Source organism: Euwallacea similis, chromosome 3 (genome assembly GCF_039881205.1).
Source record: "Euwallacea similis isolate ESF13 chromosome 3, ESF131.1, whole genome shotgun sequence".
NCBI classification, from domain to species: domain Eukaryota; kingdom Metazoa; phylum Arthropoda; class Insecta; order Coleoptera; family Curculionidae; genus Euwallacea; species Euwallacea similis.
The window spans coordinates 6,514,033-6,539,667 of NC_089611.1; the positions used below are offsets into that span (position 1 = coordinate 6,514,033).

The 25,635-nt window shown below is 36.8% G+C and overlaps 1 protein-coding gene across 2 annotated transcripts in view; it reads right to left on the reverse strand.

Moving 5' to 3' along the window:
• wb (wing blister) overlaps nt 1–25,635 on the reverse strand; it is a 79,889-nt gene that overhangs the window by 16,027 nt on the left and 38,227 nt on the right. For both annotated transcript variants that reach the window (XM_066406954.1, XM_066406955.1), the window contains one exon: nt 25,322–25,499. In XM_066406954.1, the coding sequence (XP_066263051.1) occupies nt 25,322–25,499 (178 nt within the window). The remainder of the gene's footprint in view (nt 1–25,321; nt 25,500–25,635) is intronic.

The following is a 25,635-nucleotide window of genomic DNA, read 5'->3' on the forward strand; positions in this document are numbered from 1 at the left end:
AAAGTTTTTTTTTTACATTTGTGATGGTTTAATTTATGACATCTTAATGAACAAGAACACTGAGTAAGAGGCAAATTTTAAATGGAAGACATAAATCTGCTTATATGAGAATTGCGATTTATTTATTGGCGCTGAAATCAGAGTTTTACGATGTGAAAAAAATCGTGACTGACCATTTTTCTGTTTGCTCAAATACAAGAAGGCTCTTCACAGTTTTCCGCGAATGCGGCCAAGATAATAAGAACCAGATTTGCGTGAGTATAACGAACAGTTGTACGAGCCTATTGCACGCGTACATGCATGACAAGTTCTAATTTTACGGTAGCCAGATTTAAGGGAGATGTAACGCGTGTAGTAAATATATCTGCGACAGTATAAAATCAGAAATATTGGTGTCAAAGTCTATAAAGCGTTCGGGTTTCAATAATTGAATCTTGCAATTGCATATACCTCCGTATTTCCACAAATCGTAATTTCTTATGAATTCTGCAACCGAATCATAAATGTGCATTCTTTGTATTATGCCGGAATGAATGCGCGTGCCGATTCGACAAACAATGGCTGAGAATGTTTTTTTGTTACGATAAATTGCTATAGGAAATCGATATTCTGTAACCGATATGGGTCAGTACAAGGAGCTGTTACGTAATGAGTAGTTATACAGTCAGAGGGTTTTTGACCTCCCACAAAAATTACCAGTGGTACACCAATACATTTTACTGAATTAAAATGATACGCATATTTGCTAGCAAAATTTGTAATTGTTACCACTGTGTAGCGCGCTGGAATTTACCGTCAGCTAACTGCTCTAGGTCATATTGCTATCTTTATTTTGCAAGAACAAATTTGTGCGACAAAAAATATCGTGCTAATCCTGCAGCAGTGGTGCGCCGGAAAATTTGAATCGAGATAGCAATAATACCGTGTGTACTGAAAAAATTCTGATCAAGTAAGCCATGGAATTTTTCGATAGCGAATCTGTACGTCGCTGATATGTTCAGCGTAATCTCGAACATAAACGAAGCAACCTAACCTCATTTAAAAATGCCACTCTGTTTGCCTGTATTATTAGTTGGTTTTTGTTAAAAATTGTCTTTTCTAAGACTTCACGGACTTGTGTGTTGCTTAGCTGAAGTTTCCTGGGTGCAAAAAATGGTGTTTACGCTCAAACAAAAAGCCTTTATGATTGAGTCTTATTTTAGGAATGGAGAGTTCATAAACGGAGAATGGACCTATAAATATCAACCATGTTTTCAAGAGTTTCATAAAAAATTTCCCCACGTTGCTGTGCAGGAATCGCAGTTTCATAGCACTTTGAATTATGTTGTCACGTGAAACTGGTGCGCAAAGAATATCAGGAAGCGGTGGATCAACTAAACGGACCCCAGAAAATAAGACTCAACCATAAAGGGTATTTGTTCGAGTGTAAACAGCATTTGTTGCACTTGGAAAACTAACTAATCAGCGCACAAGTCCGTAAAGTCTTAGGAAAGACTATTTTGATAAAAATCAACTAATAATACAGGTAATCAGAGTGGTATTTTTAAATGAGGTTAGGTTGGTTCGTTTATTACGCCGAACGTATCAAAGACATACGGATTCGCTATCGAAAAATTCCATGGCCTGCTTGAGCAGAAATTATTCAATGCACTCGATATTGTTTTTACAAAATAATGGGGTTGCTCGCAGGGGGTGGATGGTGGGTAAAGCACCCTTCCGCATCACCTCTAGCATGATCTCTGTGCCCATCAAGCGCGATGTGCTCGGCTCATCACGATGATCGATACCGAACAAATTGGTCAGGAACATGTTATCGAATTATTAAAAAAAATTATTCTTCGCATGATTGCTCGCCCTGCCCTACATATGGGGCCGAGAACAAAAAGGCCCCTAATTATCGACGGCGTCCATGTTTAATCTCCTCTCGATCCGATCCGACCATTATCAGATGGTCATTAACATTTAATTTTGGATGCGAGCGGTTAGCGGGTGGTAATAAACAATAATCCTATTGAATATTTTTAAACTTTCGTTCGGTGACTCATCAGAATATGATTCAACAAATCTGATCTAAAGTATTTCAACTGCCGAGCAGTGCGATTTTTCAGCATTCAAGTAAGGTCATTACAAGCCGACGTGATGGTTTAAAGAAATATTACTTGAGCCTCCCGACACTGCCATATATTACTTTGAAATCCCACATATCTCCGCTTTTAAATAACACATACACGTAAGAATGTCTTTGCCACATGAAGATATCCGCGGAATACTTAATGTCTGGGTTCCTTTTTAAAAATAAGTAATATCCAAAAGTGGCCTAAAAGACTTTCGGCTAATAAATTTCACTTATTTGCCATTTGCTGAAGAGTTATGACAAATGGCGGCAATAACAAGGATAAATGGACGATGAGATGTTGAAATTAGTTTCGCAGGCGGCAAATTGAAAGAATCAAGAGGGACACGTGCGGCTATATGTGGAGATTCGTGATCTCGACAAAAAATTATGTAAAGGGGGAAAGCAAAAACAAGGAAGAGTCTGCGGTCTTAAAATAAGACCGCCGGTTTCCGTGTTGCCAGAATTTATGATATGATATAAACACCGGGAAAATAGACTTGAAACTAGGTGCAAAAGGTGCCTGGACATTTTAGCCAGTTCCTGGATGGTGGATATTAACATGTCGGTTTGTGTATGAGCCACACAACGACAAATGAAACGGAAAATGCACCAGGTGGACGAAAGCTCGAACCATTTGTCACGGGCCCGCGTTGCCAAAAATGTAATGTGCAATCACGATCTCATGTTTCCGCGTTAAGATCATGGATCTTTGTGAGCGCGAAGATGGCAGAGTAATTGTCATTCCGTCTAAAAAGGAGCCGAAATGGATTTCGCCAAGGTTCCGCCGTGGAACCCGCCCGTCCCAAGTGGCTGGTGGCAGCCTTTGGAGACCACAATAATTACCTAACGGAAACACAATATTATTAAAATAATTATTATAAAACGACACAAATAAATACGCGTTTAGCTTACACGGGCATTTCGCAGGATCGTAAAAGTAAATTAATTCCTGTCTCACGTTTCACACGTCGATATTTCGCATTTTAGTACTTTATTGCTAAGGCGTTAATGGCCCTGATGCCAGTCTAATTAGCGCTGATGTTAACTACTTCGATCTGCGCGGATTTGAATAAGGATGGAAATTGTTTTTCAAATAATCGAGCACCTGCCTTGTGGCCAGGTAGGCACCTTCTCGTTTTCGAGCCTAAAAGAGTCTTGGACCCGAAGATTTTTCTCCCTTCCAAGGGGAACTTGAGAAGGTACCGTCGCGCCCAAAATAACAAGTTCATCAAAAAATGACTCAGTAAACAAATCATCGAAAGCGCATTTCCGTAGATAAGCGCTACCGCACTCCTTCCTGCTGCATGTACAGGGTGTTCACGAACCACCCAAAATATTTCTGGATTGGAAGGAAAATTTTAAATAATAAAAAAACTTTATCTAGATATCTAGGGGGAACCTAATTTGACGTCAGAGAGAATGTATCAGTCACCCCTTCACCCCCAGCTACCATCACTTTGATGCTTCAAATGGCACCCCCCGTCGAGTGGTACATCACCGCAAGCGGAGTTACATTCGCTACGCAACTGTGCCAAGAAAACTGAAATCGGTTAATGGAGTCGAGAGTTAGAAGGGAAAACGTGTACTAGTGCAAGTAGCTTATTGAGGTCAAATAATTCATTTTGTTCGGTGTTCAAAATGCGAGCCGTTATTAGCGAGGCGGTAATAGAGCAGAATGAGCGATTTTCGGAAAAATGGATTGACAGAAGAGGTGCTTTGGAATGGCCTGCACAATCTCCAGATTTTAGTCCGCTAAACTTTTTGCCATTTTCGATTTTCTTCCCGGGCGGGAAATATTTCGGGGGGTTAGTTTTGAAGTGCGCGCCCAGTATGTGACGCAAAATTACTTATTGCCAATGCGGTGCTTGTTACCAGTTGAGCGTGTCAGATCCAACGCAATCTATTCTGGATCCTATGGCCATCTTTGCCTAACACCCGCGCTTAAAAGACTTGCAGTCAATTCATTCTATCGTCTTGTGTTGGGGAAGATGCGGCTTGAATTTATGCGCAGTGGGCGAAAATACGAAAATCATAGGTCAAAGTTAAAGAAGTCAAACACATATCTCATAGTTATGGCGTTCCATTAATTCAATTATATCTTCAATATCTGATTCGATTTATCTCTCGGGTTTCTATTAACTAATTGAGGTTAACTGAGGAAATCCCACCCAAAACAATAAACTAATTGGACAAGTAACAGACGTCGAGAGCGATTCTGGAACTGTTATTATGGAAAATTAAGAGATTGGAATAAGCGCCAAAACAAATAACACGATGCCCGATTGAATATTTAAGCGACATCCCACTATTTATTACGACTATGAATATCAATGAAATTCCTATGTCAATACCTCGTATATTATGCTCATGTTAGTTAGCTGACAGGTAATATGACACATAATTGGAAGCGGTACGCAGATGAAAACCATTTGCAGATAGAATTTAACGTCACGTGTGTAGCGCTCAAGGCAATTCGTTATTTTTTTTTTTTTATTGCAATGTGCTAAAGATGCGCCCCGAGGTATCAGGAAATCTTCAGAAAGGCAAACGAAAATTTGATTTATTTATTTTTTGGTTTTGCCTGAAAACTTCGCCATTAAACGGTATACGATGAGAAAGGAATCCGCACCTTTAATAACCTGTAAAAGACACCAACCATCCCAGCAATGTGTGCAAGAAAATACTCAGTAATTTACTCCTCGGCTATAATTTAAAACAACAGGCTTAAGAAAGGCCACAAGTAACACATACAACTAACTGTTTTAACGACTTTTACCATGGAATGGATAATTTGTCCAATAACCCCCGTGGGGATCGGAATGTCTGCATATCATTGTGTTTGACCAAATATCTTCGATTATAATCCCGTCGACGGATTTTCGTGGGTGTGATCTAATGTGATGACCAAGAAGAATCAGGAATGCATCGGCTAATTGCTTGTATAACAAACTCTCTGTACGATCACAGAACGCGATATAATGGACACTAAATATATGTTTATATAAAGGTTTATGTAACCTCCTAAATCATCGGCGAGAGGCAGTAGTTGCGGTCGGCGTTAGAAGGCAGTTAGTTATCTTGTCCACTCTGCTGAACCTGAACCAAAAGCAAATAATAAAAAGTCGTGGGAGCGTTAAATCACTGAGGCCGATTAAGAAAATAAGGTGATGACACGAGTGCCCATATATTACCAAGGCGAAGTAGTTCGCGATCGCTTCCTCCATATGTAAACAGCGTGGCACGACCCGCTATCGGCAAACTTCCTCTTGTATAGGGTGATGAAATTGCATAATGAGGACGAGAGAAGCGACTTCCATTCCTTTGAAAAAGCCTTGAACAGTGACTATGAAGTTGGTCCTTACTAAGCCATCAATTCGCCTTTCGCACGCCAAAACCCAGCAAATATTACACTTCATCTATTTTTATCTAGAGAAATTTTTGTTACCAAAACTATCTATACTATAACCGAAAACTATCTATACTATAACCGAAAACTGTCTATACTATAACCGAAAACCATCTATATTATAACCGAAAACTATCCATACTATAACCCAAAACTATCTAATGATGAATTTCGGCTTAAATTTGGTTAGGCAAATGCCCTTAGAGCGGCAATGACAACCTGTCATTGTTCAGACTAATACGTGTAGAGGCATGTAGAGACGTACGTCGACAATTGTAAAGTCAGCTCTGATTGGTCGCTTTGGCTTCGAGTAAGGTTCTGCAGACTGAGTAGACAACAGCATGAATTCCTTTGCTAGGACGTGGCAGAAATGACTTTGTGCTGTTTTTGATTAATTTTAATCGCCACTTAAAGTTCTTAAACGACGTCTCCGCTATTAAGTAATTTTGTGGGGGTAATTTTTTTCGAAAATTTTAGAACCACGAGAAAATAATCGTTAAAAACAATGCTTCGGAATCTAATAAGAAAACGTTTTATGCAAAAAGCATAATTTTGTCAAGTCTACGTATTGAACTTGATTGAAGCCATACAGGGTGCCTCATAAAATCGCCACAAATCGTCGTAGTTCTTTGAGTTGGTTGCAAGCCAAGTGACATATTGCCAGTCAAAAAATGGAACTTCCATTTGTGCTTACTTTACGAGGGACCCTGTATACTCCTAACAAATTTCAAAACATTGCTTGGCAAAGACCTACATTGCAACATATCATAAACGTCCTATAAAATGTAGTACTTTGATAGATTTGACTTTGATAGAAACGCGCAAATTTGAGCAAGCAACCTCGTCGAATGCATCAAAAATTCCAGATTTTTCTTAGCTTCATGATGGAATTCTTCAACTGAAGTTTTTTGGACGATCAAGATTTTCCCTACATATGTTGTGGCAAATTAATGGCTTTAATGCTGACCCTATTTTTAAGTCACTTATCCCGCGTGCTGCAGGCTCCTCCAGACGCAATTATGCCGGAGAGCTTGTCGAAAATAGCCGATTTTTCAAAATAAGTCCGTCTAGCTGTCATGAGGGGCTAAATATATATTCCATACATAATGAGCAGTTAGCGACTTCCACATCCACAAACGACAAGAAATCTCTGCACGGGAACGTGCAAAATCGAGAAAAACCACGATAAATTTGTATTTGTTTGTTTGTCGCGTTTTGCACATGTTCACGGTCCGATTTGCCCCGGTCATTCATCAATATAAATCAGGCAAGAGGGGAAAAAATCGAAAACCATTTACGACGACATGCAGACATAATAAATGGTTTAAGTTTGAAATTTTTAGCGCTTACGCAGAAGTAGCTGCGATGAGCACGAACTAAGTAATAAAACAACGAAATTTCTACGTAGATAGAGGACGAAATGGACCACGGCCACCAAATAAAGCAGATAAGGGAGGAGGAGTCAACGTGTGGAATAAATGGACTAAGAAGAGCACCCTCAATTTTCTAATCGTTAAATTTAATGGCAGTTAATCGTCAAAAAGTATTCATTAAACATCAATTCATCTCGTAGGTGCTACGCCACTGTTTTTCGTTTTTGAAATAAGAGAAAAATTCTCTATAATTTTCTACGCCTGAAAGCAAATTTGTTGAGTCCAAGGTCGTGCCATGAAGAGATTATAGAATGTCTAAAATCAGGTACCAAAGGTGAATACCTGCATTCTCTGCGTTTTGGAAGCTTGCGAGGGTTCTACGGAGTTGGGCGCGGCATTGCCTTGTGGTTGATAAATATGAAATTTCAATATCCACGAATACCATTTCTTGGAGTGAAGAGGGCAAGCAGGGGTAAAATTTGCAAAAAAAAGATTCATGACCAAAGGCGTAGGAGGAGAAATATAGTTAAAGCCAAACTAAAAGTCTCGCACGTCATCTATGACGAAATAACATGGCAGCATTGACTATGTTTATCTCGGAGGCAATATATATCAAACTTATTTGGTTATCATTATCATACGACGGTACAACGCATGGATTGTTAAAAATATAATGAATATGGTCATATAGATACATATATAATAAAATATGGTCAGAATTTTGATGTGACGTCATTTAGCTGAAATTCGATAATTCCAATGAGATGTAAACACAATCACTGGAAAAATTTTAAACCGACAGGGTTGCCGTCAATCGCAAACCCACGTTTGTTTATGTGTTGATTATATTAGTTTTATTATCATTATTAGTTTTATTTACTTGCACAATAATAAAAGTCTTTAATTAAAAACATTTTTCTATTAAATCTTACGATCGACTGTCCTGCAACAAATTGTATGTACGTCGCCTCAAAGATTTGTTCGGAAGTCTGGCAACAGCGCAGGGCAGCGCGACATAGAGCTTTGATGACGTGCGAGACCTAGCTTGGCGTTTACTATATATAAAGGGTGTCCCAGTTATAGAGGTAGTAAATTCAACCACGTATTCTACATTGAAAAATATGTGTAGTTTGTTGCATAAATTATATACCAAAAATGCTTCGTTACGAAAATACAGAGTGTTGAAGTTTTATTAAAAAATCACAACTTCTTGAATTTGTCCGAAACCGCTTGAGATATTTTAATGAAATTTTGTAGAGTTTGACAGATGATAACAACGCGCATTTTACGATAAAAATATTGTTTTTAGTTCTACCAGTGACGTGCGTACGGGCAAGCCGCTTGATATTTTTAAAGAAAAAAATGGTGCGCCACTAGTTTTTCTTAAGATATCAATTATTTTTTAATTTCTTTTTCAATAAGAAAGAAAAAAGATCTTCTGACCTTTCTTTGTACGACGTTTTCAAACAACTGTATTTTTACATACATCATTCAGTACCATTTCAATGTTTTAACTAGAGAACAACAAGGGAGATGCGTGTAAAAGTGTTCAAAGTGGCCACCATTCTGTTCAATTGTATTATTTATTAACTGTCAAACTACAAAATTCCATTAAAATATCTCAAGCGGTTTCGGACAAATTCAAGAATTTGTGATTTTTTAATAAAACTTTAACATCCTGTACTTTCGTAACGAAGCACTTTTGGCATATAATTTATACAACAAACTACACATATTTTTCAATGTAGAACACGTGGTTGAATTTACTATCTTTACAACTGGGACATCCTGTATAAGTAATCCGATTCAAAGTGACTTTTTTGCTTAGTTTCTTCAATTATCTGCTTCGTTCCCTCACTATGCTCAATTTCGTTCTTTGTCTATCTGCAACGGTCAATTGCCACCAGCGATGACAATCTGTTTACTTCGCTGCATCTACTTCTGCACAAACGTTAAAAATTCCAAAATTAAACTATTTTTCGCAGAAAATAAATCTTCTGTTCGGTTATAATAAATAGAATTAAATCAATTGTTCGGCAATAAGCTCGTGTGGGTTTTGGCGGAGGTATTACCATTCAATAAAATCGGTCATTAGCATAATACCGGTATACTGACGGGAGGTAGGATTTTCCCTTAAAAATTCCCATCACACAACGAACTATTCTTCTGCTTTACGGCCACGATCTTCACAAGCACACAGAAGTCGCTTGTCAAACTGTAGTTGCTTCATCATCCACCAATATTATACTCGAATCGGATAGGTAATTTGTAATGTGGTTTTTACATATGAGATCTTAAGGCGGGATTCACTGGTTTGGCGTCGGGTTACATCTGATAAAAATATACGAGAAGCAGTAGCGGACATCCCACCAATGGAAGAAAGCGAACATTTCACGGACACTTCACATTTATCATTGTCTCGGGTGAATTGTAATTGACAAGAGAGAAGGATTGTTGTTTAGATATTGTTTGTTATTTTTACGGTGAATGATGGCAATTAATTAAAACCCCCTCATCAAACGTTTTCCCTAGAACACACATGAACATTCTTCCCACAGTTTACACAAGCCGATAAGTTACAAACATCGAGAGGAAAGTATCAATGAATCTTCCTCGCGGTCGTGCGAAACGAGTTAAGAGATTGTACCTACACGAGGCAAATTAGGTATTGCAGTCCTTCTAGTCCTGAACTCTAAAATTCAACGACCACAAATAAAAACGCAGTTTCTATAAACAAAACTTCAATAATTTTTTATTGATTTCGGCAAATTCGCTTGGACTAATACCGTCTGCGCGATATTAATTACCCATAATCGACTGGACTAATGTACTAAGGCAAAAGCGCGTGCGCCTAGGATTGAAAGGTAAGCTGCGATTGGTCTGTTTGAATTCTGGTAAATCGCTCTTGGCTATGAATCAGTTCTGTACAAAACAGCATTATATGTGACCAGACAAACGACTTTTTCCCACATTTTTGTGTGTGTGGAGTGGATTTCTGGGTTTCTTTAACAAAATTACCTTTTAAAAACTAGCTAAAACAATACTTGCCTGGAACATTAGGTTTAATAGGGAACTTAGTAGCAGCTGGCGATGATATAATAATTTGCGCTTGAACGTGACCTAAAATCGTGTTAATAATGGGATGATTGAAGCATATTGGCAACCACAAAATTCAGTTAAAACATTTAATCGCACCTTGACTAGGGGACGGCGAAGGAGGCGCCCACGTGGGACACCTTCTCCTGCAGCTGGACGTTGGGCACTCCCGGCAGTAAGTGTAACATTTAGTGGGGACATAAGTGGGTGGGATATAATACCCTGGATAGACACCGTAATCCGGCACTCCTTGACTGAAATCTATCACCGGATATCCAACTTGATCATAGTACTGCTGGGCATATCTCCGGCACCTGGCCCTGCGCCCTTCACTGAACTTTACTGAAGGAACTCTGGTGGTGTTTCTATCACTGATTTTGCCGCGGATTTTAATGCGCCGCACCGTCAGGACGTTAGTCCTCAACTGTTCACCATACACATCACTAATCACTAGCACTAAGACGATGAACGTCAGTTGTATCCTCATAGCGTTACGTCATGTGGCGACCAATTTCATAGTGACCTTCTAATTTACACCAGTCTTTTGAGCAGGTTCAGAGCAGATATTTTGAACAATGAAAGTTCATAAATTAGAAAGAGAAAAGACATCCGGTTGTTAATAAAATATGAAAAATCTGCGGGCTTCGTTTAACGTCCAGATAATTATAGAGATTATATGAATAAATATAGGTGTACACGGCCCTAATTGCTCGGTCGGAAAAAGAGCAAAAAAGGGCTTTGAGTAAACAGCAGCCGAGTCATTTAGCAACATGCCAGGAAAGAATTTTAAAGTCGAGGCTCCGCCACTTTTGTGCGGGGAAATGTGTTTATTTTTAAAAAGTTGGTCATGGAACGATTAATCAGCTACTTGTTAATTGGTTCCGAACGGGTACAATGTAAGAAATCAATTTTAATGGATGCCTGAAAGGTTGAGAAGAGTCACATGCCAGCGAAACCCGAAATTCATACGTTAGAGAAAAGTTGGAAAAAGTAGGTTACGTGGGGCAAATGTAGGTATGAAGACGTTTCTAGGAATCCTTTGGAACTATAAAGGAATGCTGAAAAGATTTTTAAAATGGATGTCTTCTCGTTTCACGAAATTTTCAAATTACCTCAAACCTTCGATAAAAATAACTGTTAAACTGACTGAAAAAATCCGTTCAAATGCACCTTTAAGAATGTAATGAAAATGCTAATTCGCCTTAAACGTTAAAATATCTTCTTTTTCGGGATAAAATTGTAACTGTGGCAACGTTGTAGTTGGTGACAAATGACAGCTAGCATTATTCTAATCCTTTGACACATCTATAGTAATGGAGTCAGATAAAAGAGCGATGCCATGTTGCCGCTTACAAGCAGAATACCTTTCAAAAAATTTTAAAAAACACGAAAATTGCATTAAGAATCTCATGAGTTTTAGGGATTTTAAAGAATTCTTCTGAAACAACCAAATGAGTTTTTAAAATATCAAAGTACTTCTGGAAGTACGAAAATGATGATCACTAAAGCTCAAAACGCTGCAGGCAAAGGTCATTAAAATTATTAAGCAAATATTTCAAGAAATAGAGAACATCATAAAAGAAATATCGAATACCTGATAAAATAAACGTCTTAAGTAACCGGAAAATTATATGAAAGAGATTCTAAAATTTAAGAAAAGCATTAAAATATCTGGAGAAACATCGAAACAAGTGAAACAAACCTCGAATTGGAAAAAAATTGATATTACGGAAGGTAAAAGTTTTAAAAAATTTGAAAAATGCTATGGGGACTTAAGAAAATATATTTTAGAAGCTTGAAAAAATCTAAAGAAGCCAGGAAAAAATAGTTTTATACAACTAAGGACCTGTATGAAACAAGTTTTGAAAATTTTAGAAAAAATGGCACTGATGGTTGAAGTAAGTATCAAGGAGCGCGAGAATATCAAGACAAATCTTTGAAAACGCGAACTAAAATTGAAGATAACACAGTGCAGTTTTAAAAACTCTAAAGATTACACGTATCAAGCCTCGAAAAAACATTAAAATCCTTAATTAAAACGTCTCAAAAAACACGCAAAAAACAAGTAAACATACTTTGACAAAACTTTTGAATAACAAAAGATAATAGATGGTACTAAGGGAAATGACATTGAAAGCTGAAAGATCAATTTTTTGAACCCTTAAAATTTTAATAAATGATTTGCAAAAATGGAAAATTGACATTTTCAAAAAAGCCATCGATTGAGCAAAAAAACCAAAAACATCTGATGGTTCAACGATGAATTAATAATTAATACTTTGTTTGCAGAATCCCCTGTATATTAAGTTGAAACATCCACAAGTGGCTACTCCCAGGGCAACCAATCTACACAAACATACGTACTTCACAGTAATAAAACTTTATCACTGACGAATACTCACTCATTCATTACAAATCAACGAACTGGGAAAAAACGCTTATCTTTGTAGGTTAAGTAATACTACGCATAGAAAATACACAAATAAATTTAGACCGAATTAGATCATAAACTGAATATACATGCGAATGGTTTGCTGTAATTTAAAGCTTCGATACCGATAACTATACAAGTGCAGCAAAATAATACGTCACATCGGTATTTCAAATCAAAGAGGTAGAACTCATATAACACCTATGACAATAAGTCAACGTCCGTTCATATAACACCTATGACAGTAAGTCAACGTCCGCGCCATTCGGTCGAAGCGAAGGGAGTTGTCATTGACCGCAGGGTTTCCATAGAAGCCCGACGGTCCCCGATCTCGGTAAATATGACAGGCAAACTATCAACTCCCCTTAATTATTCGAATGAGAGTTGCAGTTTCGTTTTTCAATGTCAATAGCAATCGGGAATTGATAGCAATTGCTAATGGTTTTAAAATAAATAATTTTAATGATTATTATGACATATCTTCAAAGTGAATTTTTAATATGTTTGAATGTTGTTGTGATAATTTAGGAGTCACGATTTTTCATAACGAGGCACCGATTTAATTGGTTTTAATCCGGCACTGCCACATCTTTCAGTTTCGCTCATAGGCCTTCGTTATACTTAATTAATACCTAAAAAATCCAGAGGAATAACAAGCGATGCGCACAAGGGCCAATACAATGCAACATGCTTAATTAGCTAATGATGAATGCTCTGGATGGAGCGAAATGAATTTTCTTTTATCTGGGAATTGCGTAATAAGCTGTATATTATGTAGTGGAAAATCGCCATAGTGAACTAATATGAACACGCCCTAGTTGCTCGGCATACGATCGCTCTGTCTGGCCATAACGGAATTTCACGGTTATTAAGGAAGTTTGCCACAAAGTTACATAAATATTATATTATTAGTAACAATTTTCCTTGGGGGATTCTACAGTATCCCTTTTCCCGCAGTTGATGGCGATGCAGCCGTGTTGGGACTAGAGGAAATATAAATTTGATAAAAACTTAATAAAATCGATAGTGTATGGATAGAAGAGCAATCAGGGTAGCACAACTGGTGGAAGAGGGATTGGACTAAGTTTAAAGGTATTATTAGTCCCATTAAATTAGAGTAACGGCTTTATTACAGTGTAGCCAAATACTTGATGATTTGTTGCAATTTTTGGAGAAAAACCCTTCAGGAGTGTGACCTTTTGTCCCCAAAATCTATCATTTTATATCCAACGTTCTTTGCCCCAATTTTCATATATATATATATACAGGGTGATTCACGTAACTGTTTCATTAGAAACTTTTGTACTTGTAACTAATCTAAATTTTTGATATTTGGGAGTTAAACTAATATAGATAGACTCTACTTTTTTAAAATATTTTGAAAGTCATATCACTTCCGGTTATACCGGAAGTCAAGGTCAACTTCCTTATTTCAAATGGGACACCCAGTATATTTTTGCATTTTTGGAATCTAGGGATTAAGCTGATTAAATTCTTATTAGGTACTCCTATACCTAAACCTAACCGTTTCAAAGATATTTTGGTTTAAAAGAAAAATCTGTCTAAAACACCATTTCTATAAAATTTAAAATTCTCAGCTATTATTGAAGCTGGCTTTACGAAAATTTGCTGACATGTTAACTAGATATGGTAGATTAGGTTAATGTGAAAAGTTTTTATAAATATCATACAGGGTGTCCAAAAAAATATGTCATATTTAAAGAACTTTGATAGCCAAAAAGTCGCTTATTTCAAATAGAACACCCCATATATTTTTATATGTTTGGAATCTAAATTTAATTCTGAATCGATTACTATTAAGCATCCCTATACCTAAAATGAACGCTATTGCTATAATTTGCGATTTTTTAATATTGTACACTAATAATTCTAAGTATCATAGTTGGCTTTGAAAAGAACATGGCTGCTTCCGGTAAAATGCGTTAATGTAATTGTCAATTTAATAAGTTCGCTCAGCAGTTTAGAATCATGAACTTTAATAATACTTATTTAAATAATGATATTTTAAATTTATTCTTTATTCATGGAGAGTGTAACAAAGTTTTGGAGAGAACTTGCCGTACATTCAACGAAAGATATCCGCATCTTCCGAAAATCACAAAGAACAAATTTAGGATATTGGAATCAAATTTTTTAAGACATGGAAAAGTCGAAATTAAAAAGCCTTATTCTAGATCCACAATAAATAAAAAAATAACAAATCAAAACAAAGAAAATTAAATTAAAATAAATGTTCAATATGACCTCCATTAACTTCTAAACATTTAAAAATTCTTTTTTTAACTTCATGTTGTGTCACTTTATTAATTGTAATGGGGTGAAGGTCTTCAAAAGCTTCTCGAATTCTATCACAAAGATGTTGTTTGCTTTCTATGGAAACTTCATAAACTCGAGATTTTATATGACTCCATAAAAAGAAATCCAGGGGCATCAAGTCAGGTGACCTTGGTGGCCATTTCCATGGCCCGTTACATCCGGTCCACCGGTCTTCAAATGTCCGATTCATTTCTTCATAAACTTCATGGGAAGAGTGAGCCGGTGCACCGTCCATTTGGTACCAAACAGTCTGTAGCATATTAAGAGGTAAAGTGTCTAAAAAGTCGGAGACAATACCTCTCAATATATCTAAGTATTTTGAAGTGTTTAAATTTTCATTGTAAATAAAATATCTTGCTTCATTATTCATGATCATGGCAAACACGTTAACACTAAAACTATCTTGATGACGGGCCTCTTTGAATATTTGAGGATTTTTTTCTGCCCAATAATGAAGATTTCTTCTGTTTATAAGCCCCCCTTTTGTGAATTTTGCTTCATCTGTCCATATAATATTTGACAAAAATGATGGATCTTCCTGAATATGAACAAGCATAAATTCACAAAATTTACTTCTTCTAACTTCGTCTCCCGGTTTAAATGACTGTACAATTTTATAAGAATAAGGATGCATTCTATGTTTCTTTAGAATTCTCTGAATTGATGAATATGATAAATCTGTAAAAATCATTAATTGAAGATAAACAATTGCCATCATTAATAACAATAAAAGTACAAACTTAAATCATTAGAAGCAGTTCGAATAGAAAAATTCGGATATGCATTAAAATATCCTAAAACGGTGATTTCATTGTCTTTGCTATTTATTATGGGTCTAGAATAAGACTTTTTAGTTTCGACTTTTCCATGTCTTAAAAAATTTGATTCCAATATCCTAAATTTGTTCTTTGTGATTTTCGGAAGATGCGGATATCTTTCGTTGAATGTACGGCAAGTTCTCTCCAAAACTTTGTTACACTCTCCATGAATAAAGAATAAATTTAAAATATCATTATTTAAATAAGTATTATTAAAGTTCATGATTCTAAACTGCTGAGCGAACTTATTAAATTGACAATTACATTAACGCATTTTATAGGAAGCAGCCATGTTCTTTTCAAAGCCAACTATGATACTTAGAATTATTAGTGTACAATATTAAAAAATCGCAAATTATAGCAATAGCGTTCATTTTAGGTATAGGGATGCTTAATAGTAATCGATTCAGAATTAAATTTAGATTCCAAACATATAAAAATATATGGGGTGTTCCATTTGAAATAAGCGACTTTTTGGCTATCAAAGTTCTTTAAATATGACATATTTTTTTGGACACCCTGTATGATATTTATAAAAACTTTTCACATTAACCTAATCTACCATATCTAGTTAACATGTCAGCAAATTTTCGTAAAGCCAGCTTCAATAATAGCTGAGAATTTTAAATTTTATAGAAATGGTGTTTTAGACAGATTTTTCTTTTAAACCAAAATATCTTTGAAACGGTTAGGTTTAGGTATAGGAGTACCTAATAAGAATTTAATCAGCTTAATCCCTAGATTCCAAAAATGCAAAAATATACTGGGTGTCCCATTTGAAATAAGGAAGTTGACCTTGACTTCCGGTATAACCGGAAGTGATATGACTTTCAAAATATTTTAAAAAAGTAGAGTCTATCTATATTAGTTTAACTCCCAAATATCAAAAATTTAGATTAGTTACAAGTACAAAAGTTTCTAATGAAACAGTTACGTGAATCACCCTGTATATATATATATTTTTTTTTTGTATTTTGAATTAAAACTCATGGCAGTACAAACATTCCTATCGTGAGTTCTGCTGAAAACTACAACTACCTCTCACTTGGCACTCTTACGACCCACCATACTCGTAACATAGTGGGACAGACTACCTCGGCCCAGGACGTTTAGTCCCAGGAACATCATGTTTGGGAAGTAGTTTTGGAGACTGTTTTACTACGTTTTTCCGCACTTACGGTATCAATGAAGTCGGGAAATTATCATCCTTCATTTTCTCTAATTTCCACGTTTTTCCATTTCGAACTAGAATGCCAAGTTGTAGTAGAAATTCTCCCTCCGTCTAGGCCGCTCGCAATATAAATATTGGCAAGTGGCTGCGTTTGTCTGGTAGCTTTTCCAACCCTCTGTTATTTCACAGTTTTTCTTCACTTTTCAAAATTTCCTTGATTTTCGTTTATGAAATTATTACCAAAAACGCGCATATGTAGATGCAGATCTATCGAAGCACATTGAAAGTTGCCTCAGATCCTTAATTTCGCAAATCTGATGTTTTAAAACGTTTTGAAAAACTCTTTGAATTTCGCTTCAATTTTTTGTGACTCTTTGTGGTTGACTTAACTTATATTGCGAATTTTTTTTTTATTCGCTTTCCCTCTAACTACGTGTTACTTCGCAATTTTTCGTTTGCTAGCTTAGTTCCTCGAATTTTTCTCAATTTTTATTTGAACGCCATTTGATGCCATTTGCCATTAGAACGCATTATGGCGTGTGCAAACCTTACGGAATTTAGTCAAAATTACCCTTTAATCAAGGCCATCACAAAGTTTCTTTTTTTCTTTTTATTATTTATTCTTTTTATTATATTATTTATTCTTTTTATTATATTATTTATTCTTTTTATTATATTATTTATTCTTTTTATTATATTATTTATTCTTTTTATTATATTATTTATTATTCTTTTTATTTTATTTATCTCCAACGCTTAATACCTCTACCACGTTAAAAAAAATGTAGATTTCGTTTAATGGAGAATTTTTCACCTCAAAACGTCTATAATCTTCAATTTTCTGTGATTTCAAAATGATGCTCTTCCAGATTTATTTTCCCGAATTTCTACCTAAAAATCGGTTTTATTTTATTTCCCATTTCGAATTTCAACGCGTTATGACTGTGCAAACGTTTAGGCTTGAAATTCCTCTTAATCTAGATTTTCCACGATATTCATAACCCTGCGGCTTACAGGTGCTGTACCATTGTACCATATGACGTTACACGATTAATTTCGCGAATGTTTAGACATACATACCATTTTCAAAAGTAGTATGGGTTCGTTTTTGCCATGTTCGTTTAGTGCATTTAAATAATTAAATTGAAAATTGTGTGATTTTTTTTTTAAATGAGGTCGATTTTTCATCCTAAGGGGAGATGTATTCTCGCCGTGTTTTAGCGGTGGATAACATCGCTCTGTAGTCAATATTTTGACGTGAGTCTTGGGATTTTATTCGTCATAAGTTGCCTCCAAGTTTGCGAAAAATGGCAACCAAGAAATGGATAAAGAAAAAATGCGACTACACGGACTACACGGAGAGAGAAGTTAACATACAAGTGCAGCATGGAAACGTAAAATACGGCTGTCGCAGACGTTCTGACAGCTTAAGTACGTAACTTTTTACGTACGCGATTCTGAAAACAAATGAACGATGCGGAGTTGCCAGATCGCGACGCTCGTGTCCGTCAAAACTCATCGAATGGTAAATTTTGGTGGAGGTTACAAATTTGCCAATAAGTTACATGACTATTATTATGGATTTTCCACAAATTCGAGCAGGCATCAGGCAATTTCCAGCTATGAAATTATCCCTGTTTCGCGGATGCAGGCAAATTTTAAGGGCAGTTGCAAATCTCTCCGCAATTTATAAGAATCTTTTTATCCGTTAAATTTCCCCTGATACGCGTCTGGTTTTTGATGTTTTAACCTGTCATTTGTCACTCATTATTCACGATTGAACGTTGTCATTTTCTTTAAGGGGCGAAAATCGGACAATTCGAACTCTGCCTAACGCAGTGCCGCAACGTCGCAGATATCATGACAGCTTACGGCATGCTGTATTCTTTCGCGCGTCACTCTGAGTACCAATTAACGATACGTGTTAGTCGTTCTACGATTATTCTAAATTCGGGAAGTCTTCGACGTTTTTGGTTTATCTGATTTGCGCTTTTAAGTAAGCCTAATTGTTCTAGTGCTTTTAAAAATGCTTTTAGCACGCGCGCTGCAGACCAAGCTTCACTGACGTGACGTTCGGGTAAAAACCAAAAATCGTCCTGTTGCTCACTCTGAGGAAACTCGTAAGCTTCCCGATCCACCCTTCGGTCTTTAACCCTCAAAAGGAGTTCTCCCCGCTCTCGTTATGCCGCGGTCAATTCTCTCCAAAGGATCTGCCCTAACTCTGTCTGAACCTCCTCAATTACCGAAACTGAACCACCAAACCAGTGTCACTAAACCAACCACGAAAAACTTCAAACTAGCAAACTCGACATTCGCGATACGGTTTTATCGGAATCAGCGCGCATTAAGAACCGGACAATGTACGAGGTACGAGGTACTAGCGCACCCGCTAGTTTGATGCGACTGAGCGCGTGCCGGGCTCCGACATTGCTGTCTGTTATCTCCTGCTGCCCGATGCAGGAGAAGAGAGGTACTCTCAGGTGGTGCTTTATGGCGCTCTCTCTGGCTCAGTTTTGAAGCCTGAATTTCACTTCCGGGTAATTCAATACGAGAGAGAAGCTTTTAATTGGGAAAAGCGCTGCGGTGGAGGAACGAAGAAGAAACCAAAACCAGAGGCAAAATAGCTTTTTACGAAATTGCAAGTTCATAAAATGCATAGAAAGCGCGCGTTTAGGAGAGATTCACAATCTTTATGGCAATTTTCAGATGTCCTCATCAGGCGATGGTGCCGATATGAAAAGTCACTCCGATGTGTTCGATGAGACGCCCTGGATGCTGTTTCATTTCTAGCGATTTTCGACATGTTAATCACTGCTCTCAGTTTATGTTCAGAATAAGATTGTACTAAAATCTCCGGGACAACTTAATTTGAATTTACAAAAAGCATAAATTTTGGAGACAGTTCAGGCAGACGTTAATACGGATATAAAATTAGGCGTAGAACGAGTTCGTAGCGTGCTAATTCTAATTAATAGCAAACAATGAAATTATACAATTTTTTAATATGCTTAAAATGACCGCCATTAAATTACCAACTCTCAGAAGTGCGGATATTTACAGACTAATTTGTGGCCCTACAGTAGGTTACACTTGGGCGCAATTATGACGTAAACTTGTTCTTTTATCTCGTCCCATGAGTAAAGTTCAGTAGGGCTAGATCGAGAGATCGAGCAGGCCAACCTCACGCGTTCAAGCGCCTAAACCAACAATCATCGAATATTTCCAAAGTTTCCTTATTTATTTACTGGTTGGAACGTGCCGGTGCTTGGAGTTGAACCGTTTTTCTTTACTTTGACCCGGAAAAAATTATTTTGTGACTGCACTCGATTTCTTTCTCCAGCTATCTGTCTGTGATGTCAACTATAACCGACGGAGTGACGGCGAAGCAGATTCGTTTGCAAATTTCTATTTTACACCTTTATTACTTGCTGCATATTCATTTTGCCGCTAAATATTCCAAACTTAAAATAGTTGATGCATGACAATGTCCTTTAATACCACTCCGGAGGTGTTTTACATTTTTGATTACCCACTCTAATTCCGTGATATATCCTGAAATAAGTCCGCACATATATTATCTTCAGCAGTTGCTGTTTGACATATCAGGACCGTGCTTTCAAGCCAATTTCTCTGATGTGTTTAAGCCGAACCTTTGGTAAACGAAAACAAATCTGCGCTTAATGAAAGGAGTCATCTCTCCTCACGTTCGCCCATTCCGGCGCTAAATATGGTGCGGATCCGCTGAATGTTTATTATTACGGTAAAATCTGTGTAACTACAGGCCTGGAACTATGTTGGAACGCCATTAGAGCCTGATTTAATACCGAGCCATTTGTCACATCATAACTTAATTGTTCGATTTGCATTAAAATGACCATAATAAAGCATTTTATAAGTTTACGAGCCTTGATTAGGCGCACTGCACAAGTCTCGTATCACTACTGTTAACTGTAAATGTTTAATTCCACGTGTTGTTTCGTGGAACGAACTTTATTGGCGTAGTTTTAGGAAAATCAGAAATATGAGCTTTTAGGGAATTATAGTTGTTTCTCCGGCAACATTCGCCGCTTTAGCTGCACTCAATGAAACCAATAAAACCAGCAATTGGCATTCGCGCCGCGAACAAAACCTTTTAGTTCTGTAGTGGTTTTATTACGGATTTGAGAGATAGCCAAGAGTGAATGTTAAATTCCCAATTACTGTCCGAAAGCTCGCCATTAATTTACCAGTCAAAAGCCGTAAAATCTTCGAGTATAAGGCCCAATATCCATCGGGGGACGTCTATTTTTGTGGCGGTCAATCGTTCTAAACAGATTTCGATGAATCCACTTGAATGTTTAAAAAAAGAAGGCACCTGAGCACTTATTGCAGGCTCCCAGCCCACGGACGTCTGTAACGCTTCGAGAAGAAATTGTTTTAAAACGATCTCTGATGTTATTGAAGGCGAATTTCACTCTGAAAAGATCTAAAAAATATTTTTTTTATTGCGGCTAATTTGGTGTTTCCTACTAAAGTCATCAAAGGAATTCCACTATTTTACTGTGCCGCGACTAATTAAAAAGTCACCGCGTATTGTGAGAAATATGTCCACGTTAACGACATAATAAAGGTAAAATATTTTTAAAACTGGGGTAAGGTATTTTTAGAAGGAAGAATTCCTCGCTATCAGCGCCATAAAAGCCCGTATAATTTAAAAAACTTTAACAAGAGAGTAAATATTCATGTATACAAAAACGGACGCTCGTTAACGCTCTTGGTGACAATAATTTTGACTCCTCCGCTTCTTCACGCAAATCGTTTACAATTGCATACATCAAATCACAAATTGAGATTTCAATCACTGTTAAAAGTCTTGAGCAAAGCTCGTACAAAACGACTTCATTTGAGTCGATAAAAGGAAAATATTGTGAATTTTAGGCAAATAATGCTCACAAAAGTATCAATTCAATTATCCACAAAAAGACGCGAAAAAACTCCACTTTGGTCCTGAACCATTATATACTATAACAGTATAAACTACAGTAGCGTCGAGCGCAATCTGAGAGCCAGCGCCATTCCAATTTTGCAGTACCGCCATTGCCATTACAATATTAGTACCAGCACATCGCTATTGTTTTTTGGGCCTTTAAATTCAGAGGGGAAATTCTAAAATTCAATAAATTTTCAATCTCACTTTAAAATTTTGATGACCTGAATAATTTAACCCGTTTTATGACCCTTTTTACTCTCTGAGTTTCTCATTCAAGGAAGTCGGAGAGACTAAACTGGATTTTGGAGACCATTCCTTTTTTTATTTTTCATTAACGAAGGTTCTAACATTATCTCAGCTCCCAATTGCAACGGGTTGGATTTTAAAAGGCTTTTTTTTTTGGTGTGTATGTCCTTGAAAAAAATGGGTTTTCTGAAAATCGCCGGTGCTGCAGCCTTTCAAAATGTGTTTAATTCATGATTTTCGGCCATATTTTTGAAATACAGACCTTCAAAAAGGACGAGGAATTTTGCTACATGGATCTTTTCCGTTAGCAGTTTATTTCAATAGGTTCTCTCTACATTCTATGAACTTTGGGTTACAGGGGGTGAAATCATGACGTTCGCCCCGATTTTTCACGCTGGGAAAAGAACGAATATTGATTAATATAGAGTACTGTTCTAAATTGCCTACCCCCCCCCCCCCCCCCCTCCTCCTGTCAACTTTTTAACGGATGATTTTTTTCAAAATTCCAAAAGAGGCCTTAATTAAGACAAAAAGGACTATCTTTTGACAATGTTACCGTGTCGCCGCTAGGCCAAAAGGGCCATTTTTTTAAATAGCACCGTGGGCCGAGTGACGCCTCATTCGAAAGGTGTTTTAAAACTGTACAAAAATGATTTTTTTTAAATTGGCCGATTAGTTTTTAAAAAAATCATTTCTCAAAAATAAAATTTGAAAAAAAATTCTCTGCATTGATCAATATTTCTGTTCAGTATAACACAATTAGACAAAAAACTTGTTTATTAATAAGCAGATAGACAGATTTCAATTTTGCAAATATTCTTCGTTGATCTCCTGCTTGAATTGTCAGTGTTAAAGAGTGGTTAACAAGTTTGTAGATCAATTGACCAACAGACATTTACAAATGTAAGAGAGGAATTTTCTGACAGGTTACATTTTTGTCGGGATAAAAATGGAGAACATTTCGAACCTCTAATTTAAGAAGGTAAACAATTTTTTTTTTAATTTCGTTTCAGAGAAATAATTTTTTTTCTAGAAAACTAATCGGCCAATTTAAAAAAAAACTTCATATTTGTACACCACATTAAAATACCTTTCAAACGAGATGTCACTCGACCCATAGTGCCATTTAAAAAACATCGCCCTTTTGGCTTAGAGGCGACACGGTAAATAATTTTTAGGTAAAAACATTGTCAAAAGATAGTTCTTTTTGTCTTATTTAAGGCCTCTTTTGGAGTTTTGAAAAAAATCGTCTATTAAAAAGTTAACACAGGGGGGGGGGGGGGGGGGGGAGGTTACAATTTAGAGCAGTACTGCGTAATGCTCGGTATTATCAAAAACAATAACTTCCTTCTTTCATGATAACGAAATTCAAATGGAACTCCATTCGTTTCTTGGTTCAAAAACTGTCTTTATTGCCTAGTTCCACCAAAATCCCCTTTTCCAAAATAGACACGGCCTAATTTGCTGTATAAACGGGCTGCCATAATTCCTTTTAATCTCTAAAGGCAAGAGGTTCCTGTTTATTCCCCATGTAACAAAAACAATAATAAACGCTCACAGAAGTATTTTGCTTGAAGTTCGCTTTCGCGGTGGATTTTACTCTTTTTTCTAAGTTTAAAAAAGATGACGGAAAAATAAACCTTATTCACCATTACTAGCATAAATAAATTTTACAACATTTCCAGGTTTATTATCTCAGTTAAAGGTATAGGAAAAGCAGTTTAAATCGACCGGCAATGATTGCGCTGGTTTGATAAGAAATATGTATGCCAGATTTGAACTACACGGAGCACTGCGGGGTAGTTCGCTAATCCAGATGGTCAAAAATCTCTTTCAAGAAGTTGCGACGTAAGTACTAAAACTGGTCAATACGACTTTAAAGATCTTAAGTAGAGCTACAGATCTCCTTTTACGTTCAGTTCCTTGGTGTAGCAGTTCAACTGGGAACTTTGTTAAAAATTTAAAATCGTGATGATAATTGTTTTTTACCTTCCACCTAATACTCGGAAGATGTTATAAAAGATGCGAAAGCATAATCGTTCAAGATTTCGGGCCATATTTAAATCCACGTGGCATGCAGCGTCTAATAAAGCAGATATACACATTTGCAAAGAAAAATTCTGCCTGGCTTAAAAAGATTTTACGATTTCACAACGTGTTCGATCCGAAAATAGGGCGAAATGAAGATAAATTAAAGATTTTAACGTGGAATTGGATGTTTTGACGCACGCTACATTAGCAAAATCAACCACTTAGAAAAACGTGATGCTTAGTAATCCGAACTAACCTAAATTAACTGGAATTAACCCGACCACTTTTAATTTGAAATGATCGAAATAAAGATTTTTGGACGTGCAGACAAAAATTTTCTAAGAAATTCTTAAGGACATAATGCCTTCAAGACGGGCTCAATAAGCTGTTAGATAATTGTAGAATTTTGTGAAAAAACTTTATTCGTGGCACATTGTGACACCAACTAAGCACACAATTTGGGCTCGTGAAGAATTGGCCAATTGGTCAATTATCTAAAAGAAATTGCAGAGGTCAGAAACAAACATTTTCGGGCACAAAGGCAAGCACCTAGAAAATTCTTAAGAACGGCGCACCTTCAAGACGAACTTAATAGGCCGTTATTGACGTCTGATCCTATAATAACAGGGATGAGGCCCACTCTAAGGAAAAAGTCTAATTTACCAAATTCGACTAGTAAAACAAATGATTGAACTTTTCGTTATAGTTTTAGTCGAATCGTGAATGTTAATAAAACTAATATTATATTTTAAAGCTCATGGCATAAATAAATACATTTGTCCGCCTAGATCGTTGATATGCCCCATAGTGCGGTACTATCGGGCCACAGCTGGCAGAAACCATCAAAATAGGCCACTGCTTCCTAAATAATTGATCTGTTATTCTTGTGCTGCACAAATATTTAAATATCTAAAAGCTGTACTGAGAGCTTTACGTGATTGCAAAAGTTTACAACCAAGCCGTCTGAAGTCTCTTATGCATGAAACATTCGCATTTGGCAAGCGAACTGTTTGCTTTTCTTTTCTAGGATTTAGCAAATCACGCAATAAGCGACTTAACGCACACACCCTGTATACGAAAGAAATACTTCTTCGATGAATGAGCCCACACGTGCAAAGCTTTAAGATTGATATCGCGTGTGGGTTTAGAAGAGGCGCAACGTGCACCAGCCTCAAATTGGCGGATTGCATGTTAATCACTGACGAGCGAAAGTATATGATAGGGACTTGTTGACACTCCTACGTTTTCAACCTTCATCGATTCCCAACTAACGATGATTAGGGCATATCGTAAATACCTTTTCTGGAAAACCCGTGAGTTTGCTTACCTTGACAACCAATAGCTGAGAAGCCCCAGTGCAGGTTTTGGCAAGTGTCACACCGGAAACCATCCACTCCAGGCAAACAGTCGCAGATTCCGGTGTGGGGATCGCAGAGGCCCGATTTGGAGCCTATGGAGTCACAGGAGCATGGCGGACACAGGGCTGACACGTTGCCGAATCCGGCCTGGAAATAAAGTGGGAATAATAAACAATATTTTATTTACAATTACATCGATTGTAATGATACTGATTGCTGCATTTTAATAGAAATTAAAATCAAACTGGGACAGACACACACATATAGACTAGCGTTATATCTG